Here is a 23,662-nt window from a genome sequence, read left to right as displayed (position 1 = left end):
AGAAAAAGCGCAGGCGAACGCTGGGCGGGTGTATGACGTCAAATCCGGAACTGAATAGTCTGAAGTGATCGCAAGCGCTGAGTAGGTTTTGAGCTACTCTGAAACTACACAAATATTTTTCGCATGCGCTCTGCGATACATTCGTTCGCACTTCTGCGAAGCGAAAATACACTCCCAGTGGGCGGCGGCATAGCGTTTGCACGGCTGCTAAAAACTGCTAGCGAGCGATCAACTCGGAATGACCCCCTTAAACAGATCCTAGTTTACACATGCTGTATATTCCTATAAAACCTGGATACAGATTGCTGTGTGACTTTGTACCTCTGACGGTCGCTGGATATGAATTACGTTCCTGGTTAAAGTTTAACAGTCGCCGTTATGACATTAGTAATGCTAGAGGTTTATTGACTGTCTTTATATACCCTTGCTCACTGCCCTCATTGTGCTAGACTATTCCCAAAGGGCGGTCTGACGCCTCTGCTTGGCACATAGGAAGCCTCAGATAAGTGTACACTGCCGGTCGTCTGCTCCAGTCCCAGATGAACCCCTGTACACGCCTCGGTAATCACCCATTGCCAGAAAACACAATGACACCAATACCACAAAATCCCCAGTGCGGAGCGTAGCCAGAGGTGTACCTAGGTGCCATGGTGCCAGGAGCAAGGGTATGTTCTGGCACCCCCTCCCCTGTACTGAATTGGGGTCTAGCCAACATGTGGTAGAATGTTATATTTGAAAAGAAACAATGGCCCTCATTCCGAGTTGTTCGCTCGCAAGCTGCTTTTAGCAGATTTACTCACGCTAAGCCGCCGCCTACTGGGAGTGAATCTTAGCTTATTAAAATTGCGAACGACGTATTTGCAATATTGCGATTAGACCTCTCTTAGCAGTTTCTGAGTAGCTCCACACTTACTCGGCATCTGTGATCAGTTCAGTGCTTGTCGTTCCTGGTTTGACGTCACAAACACACCCAGCGTTCGCCCAGACACTCCTCCGTTTCTCCGGCCACTCCCGCGTTTTTCCCGGAAACTGTAGCGTTTTTTCACACACACCCATAAAACGTCCAGTTTCCGCCCAGTAACACCCACTTCCTGTCAATCACATTACGATCACCAGAACGATGAAAAAGTCGTGAGTAAAATTCCTAACTGCATAGCAAATTTACTTGGCGCAGTCGCACTGCGGACATTGCGCATGCGCACTAAGCGGAAAATCACTGCGATGCGAAAAAAATTACCGAGCGAACAACTCGGAATGACCACCAATATTTAAAAATCCTAAATTGGCCCCTGACTGAACTGACCTCACAATCCCACAATTCCCCTCAATGAAAATAAAGCCCCAAATAATACCCTAGAACTGCCATCCAGACCTGATAACCCACTATGCTTCAATGAACATAATGGGGTAATTTACTAAGATGGGAGTTCTGTTTAGGATGGGATGTTGACCACAGCAACCAATCAGATTCCAGGTATTATCTTCTAGAAGGTGCTAGATAAATAAGAAGTACAATCTGATTGGTTGCCACGGGCAATATCCCATCTTAAATAGAACTCCCATCTTAGTACATTTACTCCAATGTCTCAGAATTGACTGAGGGGCAGAGAGAGCTGCACCGCAATAGCCTGAGGGGCAACGAGAGGTGCTGCAGCAGCCTGAGGGGCAGAGGTAAGTGCTGCAGCTTCTAATGCAGAGAGGTGCTGTGGCAGCAGCTGGGGTAGAGAGGGGTGCTGCAGAAGCAGCTGGGGCATAGAAAGATGCTGCAGCATCTATGTAGAGAAAACTGCCGCAGCAGCTGGGGAAGAGAGAGGATCTGCAGAAGTCAGGGCAGCAAGAGGTGCTGCAGCAGCTAGGGCTGAGAGGGGTCCAGCAGCATCTGAAGTAGAGACGTGCTGCAGCTTCCAGGAAATAGAGGGGTGATGCAGCAGCCGGGACAGAGAGTGGTGCTGCAGGACAGAAGTGACCGTGCTGCACAGCTACTAGCAGACAGTGAGACATATAAAGAGGGCGGGCAGAGCTCCAGCATGTGCTGGATGTCATTGTCTCATGCTTTCGCCTCTGGCCTGTCCTGTTCCCTACCTAGTCTCTGAGCCCGAGTCAGTGTGCGCCCCTCTGCTCCTCCTCCTCTGGCAGCCAGTACAGTGGCCTGCAGGAAGGGTGGGGTGGTGGGCAGCAGCGTGCCCTCTAACTTTTCGGTGTCCGGAGCTCGCGCTCCACTGGAGCTACCCTTGCTACACTCCTGAGCGCAGCCAAAACTGGATGTTTAGTAAACTTATAGACGAAAGGGAGACAGAGGCGTATCCATCACTGAGCTTATGTCTAAGGGTTGTTGTGTGAGTTATAGAGTATGAGCGCAATTCTCTAGCAGGGCTCCAACGTGCCCATGGGCCTGGAGCTGAATGCGCGGATCTATATGACGGCCCACATGCAGCTTACAGGCATGCGTCCGTGTCCAGACTTACGTCCGTGTCAGAATAATGCCCCTAGTTAGATGATAATTATATCTAATTCATGGTCCTCCATCGAGCATTGATTTAATGCAGCCTGTCCTGTGCCCGGGGTGCAGTCAATTTGCCGTCATCCCGTCCGCCAGGAAATCAAACTGATACCCTGTGCCCTCCCCCATCACCTGCCCCCCGTCACCCAATATCTGCCTCTTGCCACCCTCACCCAATTACTTGTCCCCTGCCACCTCACCCAATCACCCGCCTCCTGTCACACTTACCCAATTACCTGTCCCCTTGCCATCCTCACCCAATCACCTGTCCCCTGCCACCTCACCCAACCACCCACCTCCTGTCACCCTTACCCAATTACCTGTCCCCTTGCCACCCTCACCCCTTCACCTGCCCCCACCCAATCACCTGCCCCCCCCCCCTCACCCAATCACCTGCCTCCTGCCACCATCACCCAATCACCTGCCTCCTGCCACCCACACCAAATTAGCTGTCCCATGCCACCCTCACCCATTCACCTGCCTCCTGCCACCCTCACCCAATTACCTGTCCCCTACCACTTCACCCAATCACCTGCCTCCTGCCATCATCACCCAATCACCTTCCCTTTGCCATCCTCATCCATTCACCTGCCCCCCATCACCCAAACACCTGCATCCTGCCATCCTCACCCAATTACCTGTCCCCATGCCACCCTTACCCAATCATCTGCCTTCTGCCACCCTCACCCATTTTCCTGCCCCCATGACCCAATCACCTGCCCTTGCCACCCTCACCCAATCACTTACCCCTTCACCCAATCACATGCCCTTGCAAGCCTCACCCAATCACCTGCCCCTGCCACTCTCACCCAATCACCTGCCCTTTGCCACCCTCACCCATTCACCTGCCCCCTTACCCGATCACCTGCCCCCCTCATCCAATCACCTGCCCTTTGCCACCCTCACCCATTCACCTGCCTTCCTCAGCCAATCACATGCCTTCTGCCCGCCTTACCCAATCACCTGCCCCCTTCACCCAATCACCTGCCCCTTGCCACCCTCAGCCAATCACCTGCCCATGCCACCCTCACCTTCCCCATGACCCAATCACCCAGAGGTGTAACTAAGGCAGGGCGAGTGGGGCACGTGCCCTGGGTGCCTTGGCAGGCCCAGCAGAGTGGGGCGCCACCGGCGGCCAGGTCATCATGCCCACTCGCCCCGTCACGCTGCAATGTGAGGGGAGGAGAGCGCAGCGTCTCTCCTGCCCCTCAATGTGCTAACTGCCGCGCGGCGTTGCCAGCAGCGCTGCGTGTGTGTCCGGTCTCCGGCGGCGTTAGCCAATCAGAGCTTGCGGACCGGCTCCTGATTGGCTGCCGGTCCGTGAGCTCTGATTGGCTAACGAACCAGCGCCACATTTAAGATAGCCGCCGTCGGAGACCTGGAGCGTGTAGGTGCAGGAGAGGCGCTGCGCTGCGCTCTCCTCCCCTCACATAGCAGAGGGAAGCGTCAAGTGACCGAGGGGGGGGGGGGGGAGTCTTATACTGGCACTGTGGGGCATGTAACTGGCACTGTGGGGCATGTATCTGGCACTGTGGGGAATGTATGGCACTGTGGGGCATTGTATCTGGCACTGTGGGGCATTGTATCTGGCACTGTGGGGCATTGTAACTGGCACTGTGGGGCAATGTAACTGGCACTGTGGGCACTGTGTATCTGGCACTGTGGGGCAATTGTGTATCTGGCACTGTGTAAAAAGGGGACTCTGCCTGCGTACTGTGCAAAAATTTAATGAAGGTGTGCTGAGAGACGACACAAGGGGTAGGTGATAGTCATGTTGACACGTCCCATTTTCAGTGGTCACACCCTTTCTGGTGTGTGGCCACGCCCATTTCAGCCAATCACCTACCTGTGCCACCCTCACCAATCATCTGCCCCCTGCCACCCTCACCCAATAAACCTGCCCCCTGCCACCCTCAACCCTTCACCTTCCCCCATGACCCAATCACCTGCCCTTGTCACCCCCAGACAATCACCTGCCCTTGCCACCCCCAATCACCTGCCTGTGCCACCCTCACACAATTACCTGTCCCCTGCCATCCTTCCCCAGTCACATGCCCCCTCATCCAATCACTTGCCCCTGCCCCCCTCACCCTATCCCCTTCCCCTGGCCACCCTCACCCAATCACCTGCCATCTGCAACCCTCACCCCTTCAGATGCCCACTGCCCCCTCACCCATGCACCTGCTCCCCGCTATCAGCAGTCAGGGTGACGCACCGTTGCCGGGGACGCGGGCGGTTGCCAGGGGCGGGGCCGGGCGGTATAAGAGGCCGGGCAGGGCGCAGAGCCGCACCGTGCTGCAGGTGAGACGCCGGGGGGAGGTGATGGAGTCTGTCCCCCGCTCGCTGCTCTCGCTGGCCGTGCTGTGTGTGCTGGGGGCCGTGCTGCTGGCCAGTGCCGGGAGCCTCCTCCTCAGCCTCAGCCTGCTGCCCCGCTCCGGCCCGCTCTCCTCCTCCCTCTCCGCCGCTACCCGGAGCCCGCTCCTGCCCGCCGTGCTGCTGCTGCTCCTGCCGCTGGGGCTGTGGGGGTGGCGGCTGCTGAGCCGGCCGCTAGTCATCCTCCGGAGCCCGGACGAGGTGGGCTACATCCCGGTGCGGGGCCGGAGCCGGGCGGACACCGCTAACCTGGTGCGCAGGCGGAGGAAGAAGGGCGACCTGCCCCCGGTCTACCCCAACGGCTGGTACCATGTGCTGGACTCCCAGCTGCTGCTGCCCGGGGCCGTGCACAACCTCACTGTCTGCGGTGAGTACTACAAGTACCAGCAAGCCTGGGGGAGTAACTGTGCTGCTGGGGTGGGGATGATGTCTATCTGGCTGCAGGTGCGTGGGCTGGGGTAGTGGGGCAGGTGCCCGCCTGGGCGGGCTGGGGTAGTGGGGCAGGTGCCCGCCTGGGCGGGCTGGGGTAGTGGGGCAGGTGCCCGCCTAGGTGGGCTGGGGTAGTGGGGCAGGTGCCCGCCTGGGCGGGCTGGGGTAGTGGGGCAGGTGCCCGTCTGGGTGGGGTGGGGCAGGTGCCCGCCTGGGTGGGCTGGGGTGGTGGGGCAGGTGCCCGCCTGGGTGGGGTGGGGCAGGTGCCCGCCTGGGCGGGCTGGGGTAGTGGGGCAGGTGCCTGCCTGGGTGGGGCAGGTGCCTGCCTGGCTGGGGTAGTGGGGCAGGTGCCCGCCTGGCCGGGCTGGGGTAGTGGGGCAGGTGCCCGCCTGGGTGGGCTGGGGTAGTGGGGCAGGTGCCTGCCTGGGTGGGGTGGGGGTTAAAAAGGAGGGGTGGTGATGGTATTCTTGTACTTGTAGTTCCTCTTGCTGTATTAAATGATGGGCTATTTCTGAGAATGTATTCGATGTCTGGATGCTGCAATGTTATAGGTCTCTGTACTTGGGCATGCGTGTGTAGCATTCTGGATATATATCTATATATTGGCACACGTGTGCGCTACGTATCTCCTCCATAACCTTTATTGCTGACCTGTAGCTAGGAGGATGTGACAAGGGAGAAGTCACAAGCAGTGGATGAACTCGTGTGTATTATATTATAACTTAACTAATATACAATTCTTAAATATCATACACACTCCCAAAATCTACATACATACACTTTTAAAAAAAATATTTCTTTTTTTTTTCAGACGTTGTGACAGAGGATACAATTTATCCAGTGTACATGGTCACATAGTGTCTTTTTTTTTTTTTTTAAAGGAATACTGCGTCGCCTTAATATTAATATCTCCGTAGGTCTCTGAATCCCTATCCCCATTCTTGTTTGTTTTTTATAATTTGTGTTGCCCTGTGTGGACTCTTACGCCTGGATGTAGCCGGATAACCCTGCAGGGACGTCCTTACTATATAAGGTTATATTAGCAGATTCCTCTATAACAAGGGCCTTGGAAATGCTCTGTCGGTCGTCACTGAGGTGCCCTGTGTTTGGTTGGCAGATTGACCAGTCAGAGTGGCAGTAATAGCTTATCCCCCAAGTTTCTGCACACACTCCATGGTATTGGGGTGTCTGGTGTAGTGAGGGGCAGACTGATTCGACCCCTCGGCTTATATCCAGAGCAGCTGTTGCCTGTGGCGTCACCTCCTTTGAAGTCTACTCTACTGGCATTTTGCATTTGGATTTGAGGTGTTTTTAGTTCCTTTGAGGAAACCCAAAGGGCCCGATCGCTGGAGGTGCCCGCAGGACTAGAAGCAGTCCGCAGTTTGGTGGCTGTACCTTCCCCCACTACTTGCCGCAATGCCACCAGCCCTGCATAGAATTTATTTTTATACTACTTACCACCCCCCGTGAGTACCAGTGAGATATCTCTCTCATGTATTGCTGACAGGGACACCTGTTGTGCACAAACGTGCCCTCTCCTCCGTAACTGTATTCGGTCTCTAGGTCGACCACTATTGGTCGACAGGGTCTCTAGGGTGACACATTCTAGGTCAAAAGGTCGACATGAGGTTTTTTCACTTTTTTTTTTTTTTTTCTTTTCTTCAAACTCATGTTTACTTTTTGACCCGTCGACCTTCCATACCACACCCCTCCGTAACCACCTCCTGTATAGTGGCCTGATATTGCTGAATGCTGCTGGGAGACTGCCCTTGTCCTGTCTGTCCAGCATCTCTGGGCAAGGCCGTTGATGCAAGTGCTGTCCGTGTGATCTTGTACTATAGTAACCTTTGTTCTGCGATGGCCCTTTCTGGCTGAACCAGTTTAATGTGCCTGGAATTCACGAGTGGTTCAGTTACATTTACGAAGTGATTGTTTTTTTTATAGGGGGTATTTACAGTATGTTCTGCATGTCTATCTCACAGAGCGATCTGTGTGCATGTTGCAGAGCCGGTTTAGTCACTTCTAGAAGTCTTGGACTTCTGCTGGACAATGGGCTCACAATGCAGCTCCAGGAAGGAACCACTTTGAATGCTTCTATTTAAGCACATGTAGAAGGGTGTATATTAATGGACTTGTGTAGATTTGTGTTTTTGTTTCTGTATTTTTTGTGGGTTTTTAGCTATTTTTTGTTTTTTATATATATTTTCTTTTTTACTATCTAATTATTATAATAGACTAAATAAAATATATCTATCATTCTGCAAAGAATGGTTTCAAAAATAGAAGTGTTAATAGTTTATCAATTAAAATGCATAGTGAATGAAGAGAAATCTAAATCGCATCAATAAGGGATGTGACTACCCTCTGCTTTCAAAACGGCATCAATTCTTCTAGGTACACTTGCGCACAGTTTTTGAAGGAACTCTGCAGAGAGGTTGTTCCAAACATATTGGAGAACTAACCACAGATCATCTGTGGATGTAGGCTTGCTCAAATCCTTCTGTATCTTCCTGTAATCCCAGACGGATTTGATGTTGAGATCAGGGCTCGGTGGAGGACATATCATCACTTCCAGGACTCCTTGTTCTTTATGCTAAAAATAGATCTTGATGACATTGACACTGTTTTTGGGGTAGTTTGTCCTGCTGCAGAATACATTTGGAGTTAATCAGGCACCTCCCTGATGGTATTGCATGATGGCTAAGTACCTGCCTGTATATCTCAGCATTCAAGCACAAAGAAACGGACAACATTTGAGGACCGTAGGCACAGTGCTTGGACAAGGAAATTTAGTGCATAAGACGAAAGATGCAAGTTTACTTACCTTTGAAATCTGGAAGATATCCTTCATTGCCATCAGCTCAGAAGTGGCAGAAACCAGTGGGACCCAGGTACATCTATCTACTGTTCAGAGAAGTCTGGTCAGAAGTGGTCTTCAACGTGGAAACAAGGCCAAGCGACTCAATTTTGCACAAAAATATAATAACTGGGGTGGAGAAAAATGGCAGCAGGTGCTCTGTACTGAAGAGTCAACACTTTAATATTTGGCTGTAACAGAAGGCAGATTGTTTGCCGTAGGGCTGGAGAGTGGTACAATGACTGTCTGCAGGCAACTGTGAAGCATGGTGGTGGTTTCTTGCAAGTTTTGGGCTGCATTTCAGCATCTGGAGTTGGGAATTTGATCAGGATTAATGGTGTCCTCAATGCTGAGAAATACAGGCAGGTACTTATCCATCATGCAGTACTATCACGGAGGTGTCTGATTAGCTCCAAACTTATTCTGCAGCAGAATGACCCCAAACATACACCCAATATCGTAAAGAACTACCTTCCTTGCAAAGGAGAACAAGGAGTCCTAGAAGTGGTTATATAACCTCCATAGAGTCCTGATCTCAACATCATTGAGTCTTTCTGGGATTACGTGAAGAGACGGAAGGATTTGAGCAAGCCTATATCCACAGATCACCTGTGGCTAGTTCTCCAAGATGTTTGGAACAACCTCCCGGCTGAGTTCCTTCAAAAACTTTGTGCAAGTGTACCTAGAATTGATGCGGTTTTGAAAGCAAAGGATGGTCACACCAAACATTGATTTGCTGTAGATTCACATTCAGTTTGCACATTTTGTTAATTGATAAATACAAACTATTAACACTTATATTTTTTAAAGCATTTTTACTTTGCAGCGTTTTTTCCACAACTGCCTAAAACTTTTGCACTGTACTGCATATACAGGTGAAACTCAAATTAGAATATTGCGCTAAAGTTAATTTTATTTCCGTAACTTAAAAGGTGAAACTAATATATTATATAGACTCATTACATGCCAAGTGAGATAGGTCAAGCCATTATTTGGTATAATTTTGAGGATTGTGGTTTACAGCTTAAGAAAACCCCAAATCTCAGAAAATTAGAATATTACATAACATCAATAAAGGTTTTAAATACAGAAATGTTGGCCCCCTGAAAAGTATAATCATGCATATGTACTCAGTACTTGGTTTGGGCCCCTTTTGCATGAATTACTGAGTCAATGTGGCGTGGCATGGATTCTTTCAGCCTGTGGCACTGCTGAGGTGTCCTGGAAGACCAGGATGCTTTAATAGTGGCCTTCAGCTCTTCTGCATTGTTCCGTCTCATCTTTCTCTTGGCAATGCCCCATAGATTCTCTATGGGTTCAGGTCAGGCTAGTGTGGGGAGCTCCACAAGGAGTTGACTGAGGCTGGAGTTAGTGCATCAAGACAGCCACCACACACAGACAGATCCTGGACATGGGCTTCAAATGTCTTATTCCTCTTGTCAAGCCGTTCCTGAACAACAAACGTCAAACGCCTTACCTGGGCTAAAGAAAAAAAAAAACTGGTCTGATGCTCAGTGGTCCAGAGTCCTCTTTTCTGATGAGAGCAAATTTTGCATTTCACTTGGTCACCAAGGTCCCAGAGTATTGGAGGAAGAGTGGAGAGGCACACAATCCAAGATGCTTGAAGTCCAGTGTGAAGTTTCTGCATTCTGTGTTGATGTGGGGAGCCATGTCATCTACTGGTGTTGGTCCACTGTGCTTAAGTCCAGAGTCAATGCAGCCATCTACCAGGACCTTTTTAGAGCACTTCATGCTTCCTTAAGCCGACAAGCTTTATGGAGATGCTGACTTCATTTTCCAGCAGGACTTTGCACCTGCTCACACTGCCAAAAGTATAAAAACTTGGTTCAATGACCGTGGGATTACTGTGCTGGATTGGCCAGCAAACTTGCCTGACCTGAACCCCTTAGAGCAGGCATGTCCAAACTGCGGCCCTCCTGCTGTTGAGAAACTACACATCCCAGCATGCCCTGACACAGCTTTAGCATTCTCTGACAGCAAAACTGTGTCAGGGCATGCTGGGATATGTAGTTTCACAACAGCTGGAGGGCCGCAGTTTGGGCATGCCTGCCTTAGAGAATCTATGGGGCATTGCCAAGAGAAAAATGAGACATGAGATCGAACAATGCAGAAGAGCTGAAGGCCGCTATTGAAGCATCCGGGTCTTCCAGAACACCTCAGCAGTGCCACAGGTTGATAGAAGCCATGCCATGCTGCATTGAGGCAGTAATTCATGCAAAAGGGTCCCAAACCAAGTACTGAGTACATATACATGATTATATTTTAGAGGGCCGACATTTCTGTATTTAAAATTTATTGATTTTATGTAATATTGTAATTTTCTGAGATTTTGGATTTGGGGTCTTCTTAAACTGTAAGCCACAATCGTCAAAATTAGGATTTTAATACCTACCGGTAAATCCTTTTCTTAGTCCATAGAGGATGCTGGGGACTCCGTAAGGACCATGGGGTATAGACGGGATCCGCAGGAGACATGGGCACACTAGAAGACTTTGGGTGTGAACTGGCTTCTCCCTCTATGCCCCTCCTCCAGACCTCAGTTAGAAAACTGTGCCCAGGGAGACTGACATTTGGAGGAAAGAATTTATTGTTTAATCACAGGAGTGTCATACCAGCTCACACCCCGAACATACCGCAGAACATGACATTCACTAGAATACCAGCCAACGGTATGAACAATACACAGCCCCAAGATGAGAGAACATGTAACACGAGCAGTGTGTCAACACAACCAATAAAAAAGGCACCGCATGCCAAGCCATGCTCAACGTCGGCAACAGCCTGACAGAAAAACACCACAAGAGTGTAACCATAACCAACACGGTAGTCAACAATAACGAATGCAACGACATGACCAACGACCGTCACAAACTGACTGAACTCAAAGCAATATGAGCGCAACTACCAATAACTGCAGACACAGTACGCACTGGGACGGGCACCCAGCATCCTCTACAGACTAAGAGAAAAGGATTTACCGGTAGGTATTAAAATCCTATTTTCTCATACATCCTAGAGGATGCTGGGGACTCCGTAAGGACCATGGGGTTTATACCAAAGCTCCAGACCGGGCAGGAGAGTGCGGACGACTCTGTAGCACTGTGAGCAAACATAAGGTCCCCCTCAGCCAGGGTATCAAACTTGCATAGCTTAGCCAAAGGGTTTGAACCCGACCAAGTATCCGTTCGGCAAAGTTGAACCGGCGAAACTCCTCGGGCATCTGCCCAAGAAGAGCCCATCTACCTAGTAGAATGCATCACCACCGACTTCGGTAACTGCAATCCAACCGTAGAACGAGCACGCCGAATCGTATCACAGATCTAGCGTGTAGCAGACTGCAGAGACTCGGGCGCCCCAATCACGCTGGGGCATACCGGACAACAGAGCCTCTGTTTCCCCAATCTGAGCAAAATTGGCGACATAAATATTCAAAGCCTTGACTACATCGAGAGACCCTGAATCAGTCAATGCTTAAGCAACCACAGGCACCCAATAGGCAGGTTTCTGCTGAACACCGAAACCACTTTTGGCAGAACTATTATCAGAGTTCTCAATTCCGCTCTATCCACCTGGAAGATCAAACAGGGGCTCTTGAGACCCAGCCGCTACTTTCGTCATCCGCCTTGCGGACGCCAAAGCCAAAAGCATGACCACACTCCAAGAGAAATTTTAACACAACCTTTCATAAAGGTTCCAAATATTTTGACACGAGAAACTGCAACACCACGTCAAGGTCCCACGGTGCCAATGGGCACAAATGGAGGTTGATCAATACAAATAAAACAAAATAATCAATTACCCAAGGCGCAAACACACCTGTGCAGCCACCTGAGGATGAAAGGGCCACTTCACCCTTATATGCAAATACAATACCAGAAGAATCCACAAGTAAATAGCGCTCAGTGTTTCACATAAATCAATTAGACAATGTATACTTAATGTCCAAAAACAGGGTCAAATCAGTCCTGCAGATGAGAAAGTCCTTTCTTCTAATCCTCTGCTCCTGTTCTCACAGAAAAAGACCTCTATTTCCAGTAGTCGCTCAAGATGATATAAAATAAAAACAATACAAGATCATGGTGCAATACGTCCCAAACTTCTTTGAAACAGCAGATACAGATGTTAGGGATCCAATGCGTACCCCACTCACAATGTATAAGGTGTCTATCCACACATAAAGGTATCTTTAGCTGTGATATAGATGTGAAAAAATCTTTGTCAGATTAAGCGTACCGTACTCTCCTTCACAAACGATGATCCTCGCATCAAGGTTTCTTTAGACGCTCCATGCCATAATTCTCCTCAATTATAGGAATTAAATATGTACTGATAAAAAAGGGATTTTATTTAAAAGATGGGCAAAAACCATACATGGAAAACCTCAACTGAAAATGATGCTAATTGAACATCGAGCAGGACATTAAAAATCAGGTGGAGCGAACATGTGCGGAATATCTGGAAGGGTTTAGCCACACATCCCTTTTCACTCCACTTTAAGGAAACCCATGGATGCTCCACTGATCACATTGTAGTCTTTTGGGGCATTGAACTAACAAGAGATCAGTGGCGTAATAACAATAAGGATAATAGGTTGGCTAAAAACGAGATGCAGTGGATTTTTAATTTACAAACCATGGCACCAGATGGTCTGAACCATGAGTTTGAGTTAAGGTGGTTCTTGTAGGTATTGTATCTAGGTTGTGTTTAAATGTCTTTTTTTTAAAGTGTTCTTCCTTTCCATGTTTTGTGCACAAATGCTGTTAAGGAGGACGGGTTGCTATGGAGATGAGGTGCCGAGCATACTATATAGATATAGAGATATAGATATATAGATATTTCTAACCCAGTGAGCCGTATGGATGGCATTATTGCCATTTCAGGATAGTGGCTTATTTCAAGCCGTTCGTCAGCGGTATGCATCGCCGTTTTGGGTAACCGGCCGCACGCGTTGCCATGGGGACGGGGAGCGGAAATGACGCTCATCGGAGGCGGACGAGCGGCTTAGTCCGGGGAGCGGTTCCCACAGCAACGCGTGGCGGAAGTGACCAACTACGGGCGGATAGACTCACTGGTGTGGAGGAAGTAGTAATGGCTAATATGGGGAATGCTGGGTACACGTGGAAACGCGTTGCCATGGCAACTCATTTTCTGAATGTAAAAGATTCAATTGTTTCAATTTCCTGTGTTTGGCTTTAAATATGGTTGCATAATTTGCACTCTTATTCCTTGACAAAGACCCCCAGAGGGTAGAAACGCGTAGGAAGAGTGCTCCAGGCTTATCAATCATTGTTTTCCCCTCTGTAATTGATGTTTTAAACACCAGGCAGGGAATGCTGTTTTTGGCCGATGGCCATACCTGTTCAATTAGCATCATTTTCAGTTGAGGTTTTCCATGTATGGTTTTTGCCCATCTTTTAAATAAAATCCCTTTTTTATCAGTACATATTTAATTCCTATAATTGAGGAGAATTATGGCATGGAGCGTCTAAAGAAACCTTGATGCGAGGATCATCGTTTGTGAAGAAGTGGGTACAGTACGCTTAATCTGACAAAGATTTTTTTCACATCTATATCACAGCTAAAGAAACCTTTATGTGCAGATAGACACCTTATACATTGTGAGTGGTGTACGCATTGGATCCCTAACATCTGTATCTGCTGTTTGAAAGAAGTTTGGGACGTATTGCACCGTGATCTTGTATTGTTTTTATTTTATATCATCTTGAGCGACTACTGGAAATAGAGGTCTTTTTCTGTGAGAACGGGAGCAGAGGATTAGAAGAAAGGACTTTCTCATCTGCGGGACTGATTTGACCCTGTTTTTGGACATTAAGGGGTAAGTTTACTAAGGTAGGAGATTTTTAGAACTGGTGATGTTGCCTATGGCAACCAATCAGATTCTACTTACAATTTATCTAGCTGCTTCTAGCAGATAATAGATATAATCTGGTTGCTATGGGCAACATCACCAGTTCTAAAAATCTCCCACCTTAGTAAATTTACCCCTAAGTATACATTGTCTAATTTTATGTGAAACAACACTGAGCGCTATTTACTTGTGAATTCTTCTGGTATTACAAATGGAGGTTGGATGTGCAGTAATCCTTCCACGAAGGTCCGAACTTCCGGAAAGGTTGCCAATTCTTTCTTGAAAGAGCATTTATAAGGCCAAAACCGCACTGAAATGGAGCCTAACTGCAGGCCTGCACCCACACCTGCTTGCAAAGACTGGAGAAGAACGACCCAGCTGAAATCTTCCGTAGTAGCTTTCTTGGATTCACACCAAGACACACATTTTCTCCAAACACTGTGGTAAGGCTTTGCCGTTACTTCTATTCTAGCCCGAAGAAGTGTGGAAACAACTTCACTGGGAATATCCTTTCTGGTTAGGATATGGTGTTCAACCGCCACCCGTCAGACGCAGCAAGTTTTGATACACGCCCGGATCTTGTTGTAACACGTAGAGGAAGAGGCCAGGGATCTTCTATGAGTAAATGCTGAAGAACTGAATACCAAGTCCTCCTCGTTTAGACCGGAACAATGAGGACCACCTGAACCTTTTGTTCTTACGGTTATCACCTTCCGCAGAGTGAAAACGGAGGGGACACACAGACCAACTGAAAACACCCAAGGTGTCCCGAGGACGTCCACTGCTATAGCTCGAGTGTCCTCTGATCTGGAACAATATCTCTGAGATCTCCCGTTGAGGCGAGACGCCAATATGTCCAATTGAGGCACTCCTCAAAGACTTGTCGCTTCAGTAAAAACTTCTCAATGATGACCGTATTTCTCCCGGATGGAGATTGCGTCTGCAGAGGAATCTATTTCGCCGTCGTTCACATCCTGAACAAAGACTGTTAAAATAGCGTTTACCAGTCTTTCCACCCAGCGGAAAACCTTTTCGGCATCAGCCATTGCCGCTTTGCTCCTTGTTCTGCCCTAGCGGCTTACTTACACCACTGCTGTCAAGTCGTCCGACAGAATTAACACTGGCAGATCAGAAGTATATGTTCATTGAAAATAGCTCTTAATTCAAGAAAGCTTATTGCAGACAAGCTTCCCAGCTTGACTTTTTTTCCTCTGGAAATACTTCCCTTGCACAGACTGCTCCCCAGTCTCTGAGATCTGCATGCATGGACACCAGGATCTCATTGTGGATTCCGAACCTTCGTCCCTCTAGGAGGATGAGAACTGAACCGACACCACAGGAGTGAAAGCCTGGCCATTAGGATTATATTCTGGCGCATGTGCAGGTGAGACCCGGACCACATTTCCGACTGGCCCCGTGAAAACCACTCTGGCATCTGACCCGCTCACTGAAAAGGCCTCTTAGGCCGCACCGATCTTCATCAACTGAACATATTGATGGATTATCACTGCAAATCTGATCCGACACCGGATCCTCAGACCCCTTCCCACAGGAACACACAGAACTTCAACCGTTCCATATCTACTCTGATTCCCAACGACGCAGGCATCGGAGGTGGGTATAACAGCCTTCCCCTGTGGTGAAGAACAGTCAGAGAAAACAACTATTTGCACCACTTGTGTCTCGACCTCGTCCTAACCAGGAGAGTGTTCCAGCACAGAACAATGGCTTTTACTATTTAAAGAATACCATCCCACTGCCATCACTCCAGTGAAATGGCAAAGACAATCCCAGGTAATCCGAATGTGGAGAACAACGCATTTAGACCTTTAATGTGGTGTGTGGGTTTTTTGTTTTAAAACGGGGACAGCAAGACAATGCCCTGAATCTGACGCACCTCTAGTATGGGGTCGCGTACTACCTCCCCTTCCAAAGGGGAAACGGCAAGATCTATTAGAAAAATCAGTGAGGGGAAACATCTGTAATGCCAGAATGTCAACCTTTGGATTCTATAATTAACTCACAGGTCCTAGACTATACCCGGACTGACTGAAAAGTAGTAGACTAGTTTCCACCGGAGTGGGCTCCAGCCTGATGGACCCAGCGACATGTGGTGGATGTGGTAGAAACAAACGACATCCGCTTCTGCGTACCTAACAAGGCTGCAGAACACTTACCTTTTCACTTTCCACTATCTGCGCAGAAAAGAAAAAAAGAACGGTATCGAACTGGTTAAAACGACTGCATCCCACAAAAGAATGCGTCACCAACCGCTGTGAAGGAGACTAACTCACAGTTAGATTTACCAGCAGTGTCCGCCTAGATTGACTGAACCGAGGCATTCCCAAACAGCGTTACACCGTCTTAGGAAGAAACTCAGTAGCTCTCTGAGGCAGCCTCAGCATACCCCTGGCCACACCTCCTGTGTATGCACGGCAGCCTGCCGCAATGTTATAGAGAAGAACCAACATAAAAACATCCCCTCTTTAGGGTAATTCTATCAGATGCCTTTCCGAATATAAACACTCCCCCAAGCGCATGTAATACAAATAAGCCCAAAGCATAGAAATAAAATATCACTAAGCTTCCCGTATACGATCCTTTGCGACAGGGCCCCGTGTCGAGCAGGAGTTGACTTTCACAGTATTCTATCCGCAGCGGGAAAAGAATAAACATTCGGACTCGAGAGGATCTGAGACCAACTCGTCACAGCCGACCTAGAGCTTTATCAACCGAGCGACCAGCACATGAGAAGGAATCCTATTACTTCAGCATTCATTATAAATCATAATATGAATATACATAATGTAATACACAATTACACACTAAAATATATATATATATACACACACACACACACACACACACACACACACACACACACACACTATCCCTTATCCAAAATCACACATTTTTTGTTCCCCTACTGAGATAATGGCACATATACATATATTATATTTCTATATAATATTTCTAGATATAGAGATAGATAGATATAGATATAGATGTCATTTTCTCAGTAGGGGACCCAAAAATGTGGGATTTTGGATAAGGGATACTCAACCTGTGTGTGTGTGTGTGTGTGTGTGTGTGTTATTTACACATATACTGCACACATCTTGACAAAGGGGTTGAAGTCCCCAAAACGTCGATGGACACTTTATTGATGTTCTAATACAAGTTTCGTCTTCACAAGACCCTGAGTACCGCAGATTCTTTTCATTTCTCTATCGTCCTAGTGGATGCTGGGGTTCCTGAAAGGACCATGGGGAATAGCGGCTCCGCAGGAGACAGGGCACAAAAAGTAAAGCTTTTCCGATCAGGTGGTGTGCACTGGCTCCTCCCCCTATGACCCTCCTCCAGACTCCAGTTAGATTTTTGTGCCCGGCCGAGAAGGGTGCAATCTAGGTGGCTCTCCTAAAGAGCTGCTTAGAGAAAGTTTAGCTAGGTTTTTTATGTTACAGTGATTCCTGCTGGCAACAGGATCACTGCAGCGAGGGACTGAGGGGAGAAGGAGTCAACTCACCTGCGTGCAGGATGGATTGGCTTCTTGGCTACTGGACATCAAGCTCCAGAGGGACGATCACAGGTACAGCCTGGATGGTCACCGGAGCCGCGCCGCCGGCCCCCTTGCAGATGCTGAAGACAGAAGAGGTCCAGAATCGGCGGCTGAAGACTCCTGCAGTCTTCTAAAGGTAGCGCACAGCACTGCAGCTGTGCGCCATTTTCCTCTCAGCACACTTCACACGGCAGTCACTGAGGGTGCAGGGCGCTGGGAGGGGGGCGCCCTGGGAGGCAAAATGAGTACCTATAAAGGCTAAAAATACCTCACATATAGCCCTAGAGGCTATATGGAGATATTTAACCCCTGCCTGATTTCTCAAAATAGCGGGAGACGAGCCCGCCGGAAAAGGGGCGGGGCCTATCTCCTCAGCACACGGCGCCATTTCCTCTCACAGCTCCGCTGGTCAGGACGGCTCCCAGGTCTCTCCCCTGCACTGCACTACAGAAACAGGGTAAAACAGAGAGGGGGGGCAAATTTATGGCGATATTTTTATATAACAAAGCAGCTATAGGGGAGCACTTATTATAAGGCTATCCCTGATATATATATATATATATATATATATATAGCGTTTTTGGTGTGTGCTGGCAAACTCTCCCTCTGTCTCCCCAAAGGGCTAGTGGGTCCTGTCTTCATTAGGAGCATTCCCTGTGTGTCTGCTGTGTGTCGGTACGTGTGTGTCGACATGTATGAGGACGATATTGGTGTGGAGGCGGAGCAATTGCCAAATATGGGGATGTCACCTCCTAGGGGGTCGACACCAGAATGGATGCCTTTATTTATGGAACTACGGGATAGTGTCAACACGCTAAAGCAGTCGTTTGACGACATGAGACGGCCGGACAATCAATTAGTGCCTGTCCAGGCGACTCAAACACCGTCAGGGGCTGTGAAACGCCCTTTGCCTCAGTCGGTCGACACAGACCCAGACACAGGCGATGACTCCAGTGGTGACGGTGACGAATCAACCGTATTTTCCAGTAGGGCCACACGTTATATGATTTTGGCAATGAAGGAGGCGTTACATTTAGCTGATACTACAGGTACCACTAAACAGGGTATTATGTGGGGTATGAAAAAACTACCTATAGTTTTTCCTGAATCAGAAGAACTAAATGACGTGTGTAATGAAGCGTGGGTTGCCCCTGATAAAAAGCTGATAATTTCAAAGAAATTATTGGCATTATACCCTTTCCCGCCAGAGGTTAGGGAGCGCTGGGAAACACCTCCTAGGGTGGACAAGGCGCTAACACGCTTATCTAAACAAGTGGCGTTACCCTCTCCTGAGACGGCCGCACTTAAAGATCCATCAGATAGGAGGATGGAAAATATCCAAAAAAGTATATACACACATGCAGGTGTTATACTACGACCAGCTGTAGCAACTGCCTGGATGGGCAGTGCGGGGGTAGTTTGGTCAGAATCCCTGATTGAAAATATTGATACCCTGGACAGGGACAATATTTTACTGTCGTTAGAACAAATAAAGGATGCATTTCTTTATATGCGTGATGCACAGAGGGATATATGCACACTGGCATCACGGGTAAGTGCTATGTCCATTTCGGCCAGAAGAGCTTTATGGACGCGACAGTGGACAGGCGATGCGGATTCAAAACGGCATATGGAAGTTTTGCCGTATAAGGGGGAGGAGTTATTTGGAGTCGGTCTATCAGATTTGGTGGCCACGGCTACAGCCGGGAAATCCACCTTTCTACCTCAAGTCACTCCCCAACAGAAAAAGGCACCGACTTTTCAACCGCAGCCCTTTCGTTCCTTTAAAAATAAGAGAGCAAAGGGCTATTCATATTTGCCACGAGGCAAAGGTCGAGGGAAGAGACAGCAACACGCAGCTCCTTCCCAGGATCAGAAGCCCTCCCCGGCTTCTACAAAAGCCTCAGCATGACGCTGGGGCTTCTCAAGCGGACTCGGGGACGGTGGGCGGTCGTCTCAAAAATTACAGCGCGCAGTGGGCTCACTCGCAAGTAGATCCCTGGATCCTGCAGATAATATCTCAGGGATACAGGTTGGAATTAGAGACAGATCCACCTCGCCGTTTCCTGAGGTCTGCTTTACCAACGTCCCCCTCCGAAAGGGAGACGGTGTTGGAAGCCATTCACAAGCTGTACTCTCAGCAGGTGATAGTCAAGGTACCTCTTCTGCAACAAGGGAAGGGGTATTATTCCACTCTTTTTGTGGTACCGAAGCCGGATGGCTCGGTAAGGCCTATTCTAAATCTGAAGTCCTTGAACCTGTACATAAAGAAGTTCAAGTTCAAAATGGAGTCACTCAGAGCAGTGATAGCGAACCTGGAAGAGGGGGACTTTATGGTATCCTTGGACATCAAGGATGCGTATCTCCACGTTCCAATTTACCCCTCACACCAGGGGTACCTCAGGTTCGTTGTACAAAACTGTCACTATCAGTTTCAGACGCTGCCGTTCGGATTGTCCACGGCACCTCGGATCTTTACAAAGGTAATGGCCGAGATGATGATTCTTCTTCGAAGAAAAGGCGTATTAATTATCCCATACTTGGACGATCTCCTAATAAGGGCGAGGTCCAGAGAACAGCTAGAGATGGGATTAGCACTGTCTCAAGAAGTGCTAAAACAGCACGGGTGGATTCTGAATATTCCAAAATCCCAGTTAATGCCGACAACTCGTCTGCTGTTCCTAGGGATGATTCTGGACACGGTTCAGAAAAAGGTTTTTCTCCCGGAGGAAAAAGCCAAGGAGTTATCCGAGCTTGTCAGGAACCTCCTAAAACCAGGAAAGGTGTCTGTACATCAATGCACAAGAGTCCTGGGAAAAATGGTGGCTTCTTACGAAGCGATTCCATTCGGCAGATTCCACGCAAGAATTTTCCAAAGGGATCTGTTGGACAAATGGTCAGGGTCGCATCTTCAGATGCACCTACGGATAACCCTGTCTCCAAGGACAAGGGTGTCTCTTCTGTGGTGGTTGCAGAGTGCTCATCTATTGGAGGGCCGCAGATTCGGCATACAGGATTGGATCCTGGTGACCACGGACGCCAGCCTGAGAGGCTGGGGAGCAGTCACACAAGGAAGAAACTTCCAGGGAGTATGGACGAGCCTGGAAACGTCTCTTCACATAAACATTCTGGAACTAAGAGCAATATACAATGCTCTAAACCAGGCAGAACCTCTGCTTCAGGGAAAACCGGTATTGATCCAGTCGGACAACATCACGGCAGTCGCCCATGTGAACAGACAGGGCGGCACAAGAAGCAGGAGGGCAATGGCAGAAGCTGCAAGGATTCTTCGCTGGGCAGAGAATCATGTGATAGCACTGTCAGCAGTGTTCATCCCGGGAGTGGACAACTGGGAAGCAGACTTCCTCAGCAGACACGATCTTCACCCGGGAGAGTGGGGACTTCATCCAGAAGTCTTCCACATGCTGGTAACCCGTTGGGAAAGACCAATGGTGGACATGATGGCGTCTCGCCTCAACAAAAAACTGGACAGGTATTGCGCCAGGTCAAGAGATCCGCAGGCAATAGCTGTGGACGCGCTGGTAACGCCTTGGGTGTACCAGTCGGTGTATGTGTTTCCTCCTCTGCCTCTCATACCAAAAGTATTGAGAATTATACGGCAAAGAGGCGTAAGAACGATACTAGTGGTTCCGGATTGGCCAAGGAGGACTTGGTACCCGGAACTTCAAGAGATGATCACGGAAGATCCGTGGCCTCTACCTCTAAGGAGGGACTTGCTTCAGCAGGGTCCCTGTCTGTTTCAAGACTTACCGCGGCTGCGTTTGACGGCATGGCGGTTGAACGCCGGATCCTAAAGGAAAGAGGCATGCCGGAAGAAGTCATTCCTACTTTGATTAAAGCAAGGAAGGAAGTAACCGTGCAACATTATCACCGAATTTGGCGAAAATATGTTGCGTGGTGCGAAGATCGGAGTGCTCCGACGGAGGAATTTCAACTGGGTCGATTCCTACATTTCCTGCAATCAGGATTGTCAATGGGTCTCAAATTGGGATCTATTAAGGTTCAAATTTCGGCCCTGTCGATTTTCTTTCAAAAAGAATTGGCTTCAGTCCCTGAAGTCCAGACCTTTGTTAAGGGAGTGCTGCATATACAGCCTCCTGTGGTGCCTCCAGTGGCACCGTGGGATCTAAATGTGGTTTTGGACTTCCTAAAATCTCATTGGTTTGAACCACTAAAAAAGGTGGATTTGAAATATCTCACATGGAAAGTGACCATGCTTCTAGCCCTGGCTTCTGCCAGGAGAGTGTCAGAATTGGCAGCTTTATCTTACAAAAGCCCATATCTGATTTTCCATTCGGACAGGGCAGAACTGCGGACTCGTCCGCATTTTCTCCCTAAGGTGGTGTCAGCATTTCATCTGAACCAGCCTATTGTAGTGCCTGCGGCTACAAGTGACTTGGAGGACTCCAAGTTACTGGACGTTGTCAGAGCATTAAAAATATATATTGCAAGGACAGCTGGAGTCAGAAAATCTGACTCGTTGTTTATATTGTATGCACCCAACAAGATGGGTGCTCCTGCGTCTAAACAGACGATTGCTCGTTGGATCTGTAGCACAATCCAACTTGCACATTCTGTGGCAGGCTTGCCACAGCCTAAATCTGTAAAGGCCCACTCCACAAGGAAGGTGGGCTCATCTTGGGCGGCTGCCCGAGGGGTCTCGGCATTACAACTTTGCCGAGCAGCTACGTGGTCAGGGGAGAACACGTTTGTAAAATTTTACAAATTTGATACTCTGGCTAAGGAGGACCTGGAGTTCTCTCATTCGGTGCTGCAGAGTCATCCGCACTCTCCCGCCCGTTTGGGAGCTTTGGTATAATCCCCATGGTCCTTTCAGGAACCCCAGCATCCACTAGGACGATAGAGAAAATAAGATTTTACTTACCGATAAATCTATTTCTCGGAGTCCGTAGTGGATGCTGGGCGCCCATCCCAAGTGCGGATTATCTGCATAAGTTGTACATAGTTATTGTTAACTAATTCGGGTTATTGTTGAAGGAAGCCATCTTTCAGAGGCTCCGCTGTTATCATACTGTTAACTGGGTTTAGATCACAAGTTGTACGGTGTGATTGGTGTGGCTGGTATGAGTCTTACCCGGGATTCAAAATCCTCCCTTATTGTGTACGCTCGTCCGGGCACAGTACCTAACTGGAGTCTGGAGGAGGGTCATAGGGGGAGGAGCCAGTGCACACCACCTGATCGGAAAAGCTTTACTTTTTGTGCCCTGTCTCCTGCGGAGCCGCTATTCCCCATGGTCCTTTCAGGAACCCCAGCATCCACTACGGACTCCGAGAAATAGATTTATCGGTAAGTAAAATCTTATTTTGTTTAAGCTGAGGGCACCGGGGCATTTTGGACTTCCAGTAGAGTGCCGGGCTGTTTCCATTTTGATCTACATCTCTCTCTCTCTCTCTCTCTCGTACATCTCTGTGCGGATTGTCTGGAACCCTCGGGCCCCTAGTAACATTAATGTGTATGACCATGTACTGAATGCCCCAATTGTGGACCCAACAGGAAACCTTATGGTCGACAGAAAACCCAGTAGTCGTCGACAGCAGGGAGTAGTAACCAGGCAATATAACATTCTTGCAACCCTGAGGGGTCCGAGGGGAGTATACGTAAATAATTTTAATAACACTCCCCCACATATACTACGAGTCTGTGCACGAGCCACAGGCCCATGGAACCGTACCATACATATAAATATATACACAGGCATAAGGCAGTTACAGCATGTTAATTTACACCTAGTAATAGCAGTTGGTGCCGACGGGGTCACCCACACTACTGTGTTTCCCACACAGTGTTTACTTTTGACAAGCATACAACTACCAACCGGTTGACTCTGCATCTACAGCATCAAGTACAAACAGGCGTCGGCGATGCCGTCAGTGATTCCCATAGCTGATTGTGTAGACACATTTGGACTATAGTGGGTATTCTGACAGGGAACACACAGAGAAACATGCACAGCAGTGATTATATGTCTTTCTAAAAAAAATGGTGCTAAATTCATCATAACACTAAAAATC

General features: G+C 48.5%; 1 protein-coding gene across 1 annotated transcript in view; it reads left to right on the top strand.

The window, feature by feature from the left end:
- Positions 1–4,777: 4,777 nt before the first annotated feature.
- The window catches only part of LOC134948260 (cholesterol 7-desaturase nvd-like), a 40,022-nt gene continuing 21,137 nt past the window's right edge, over positions 4,778–23,662 (top strand). Inside the window, exon 1 of the mRNA XM_063936137.1 lies at positions 4,778–5,240. Within this exon, the coding sequence (XP_063792207.1) occupies positions 4,823–5,240 (418 nt within the window). The 5' untranslated portion in view covers positions 4,778–4,822. The remainder of the gene's footprint in view (positions 5,241–23,662) is intronic.

The sequence above is a fragment of the Pseudophryne corroboree genome, chromosome 8 (genome assembly GCF_028390025.1).
Source record: "Pseudophryne corroboree isolate aPseCor3 chromosome 8, aPseCor3.hap2, whole genome shotgun sequence".
Lineage (NCBI taxonomy): Eukaryota > Metazoa > Chordata > Amphibia > Anura > Myobatrachidae > Pseudophryne > Pseudophryne corroboree.
This window is presented reverse-complemented; position numbering and strand designations above follow the sequence as displayed.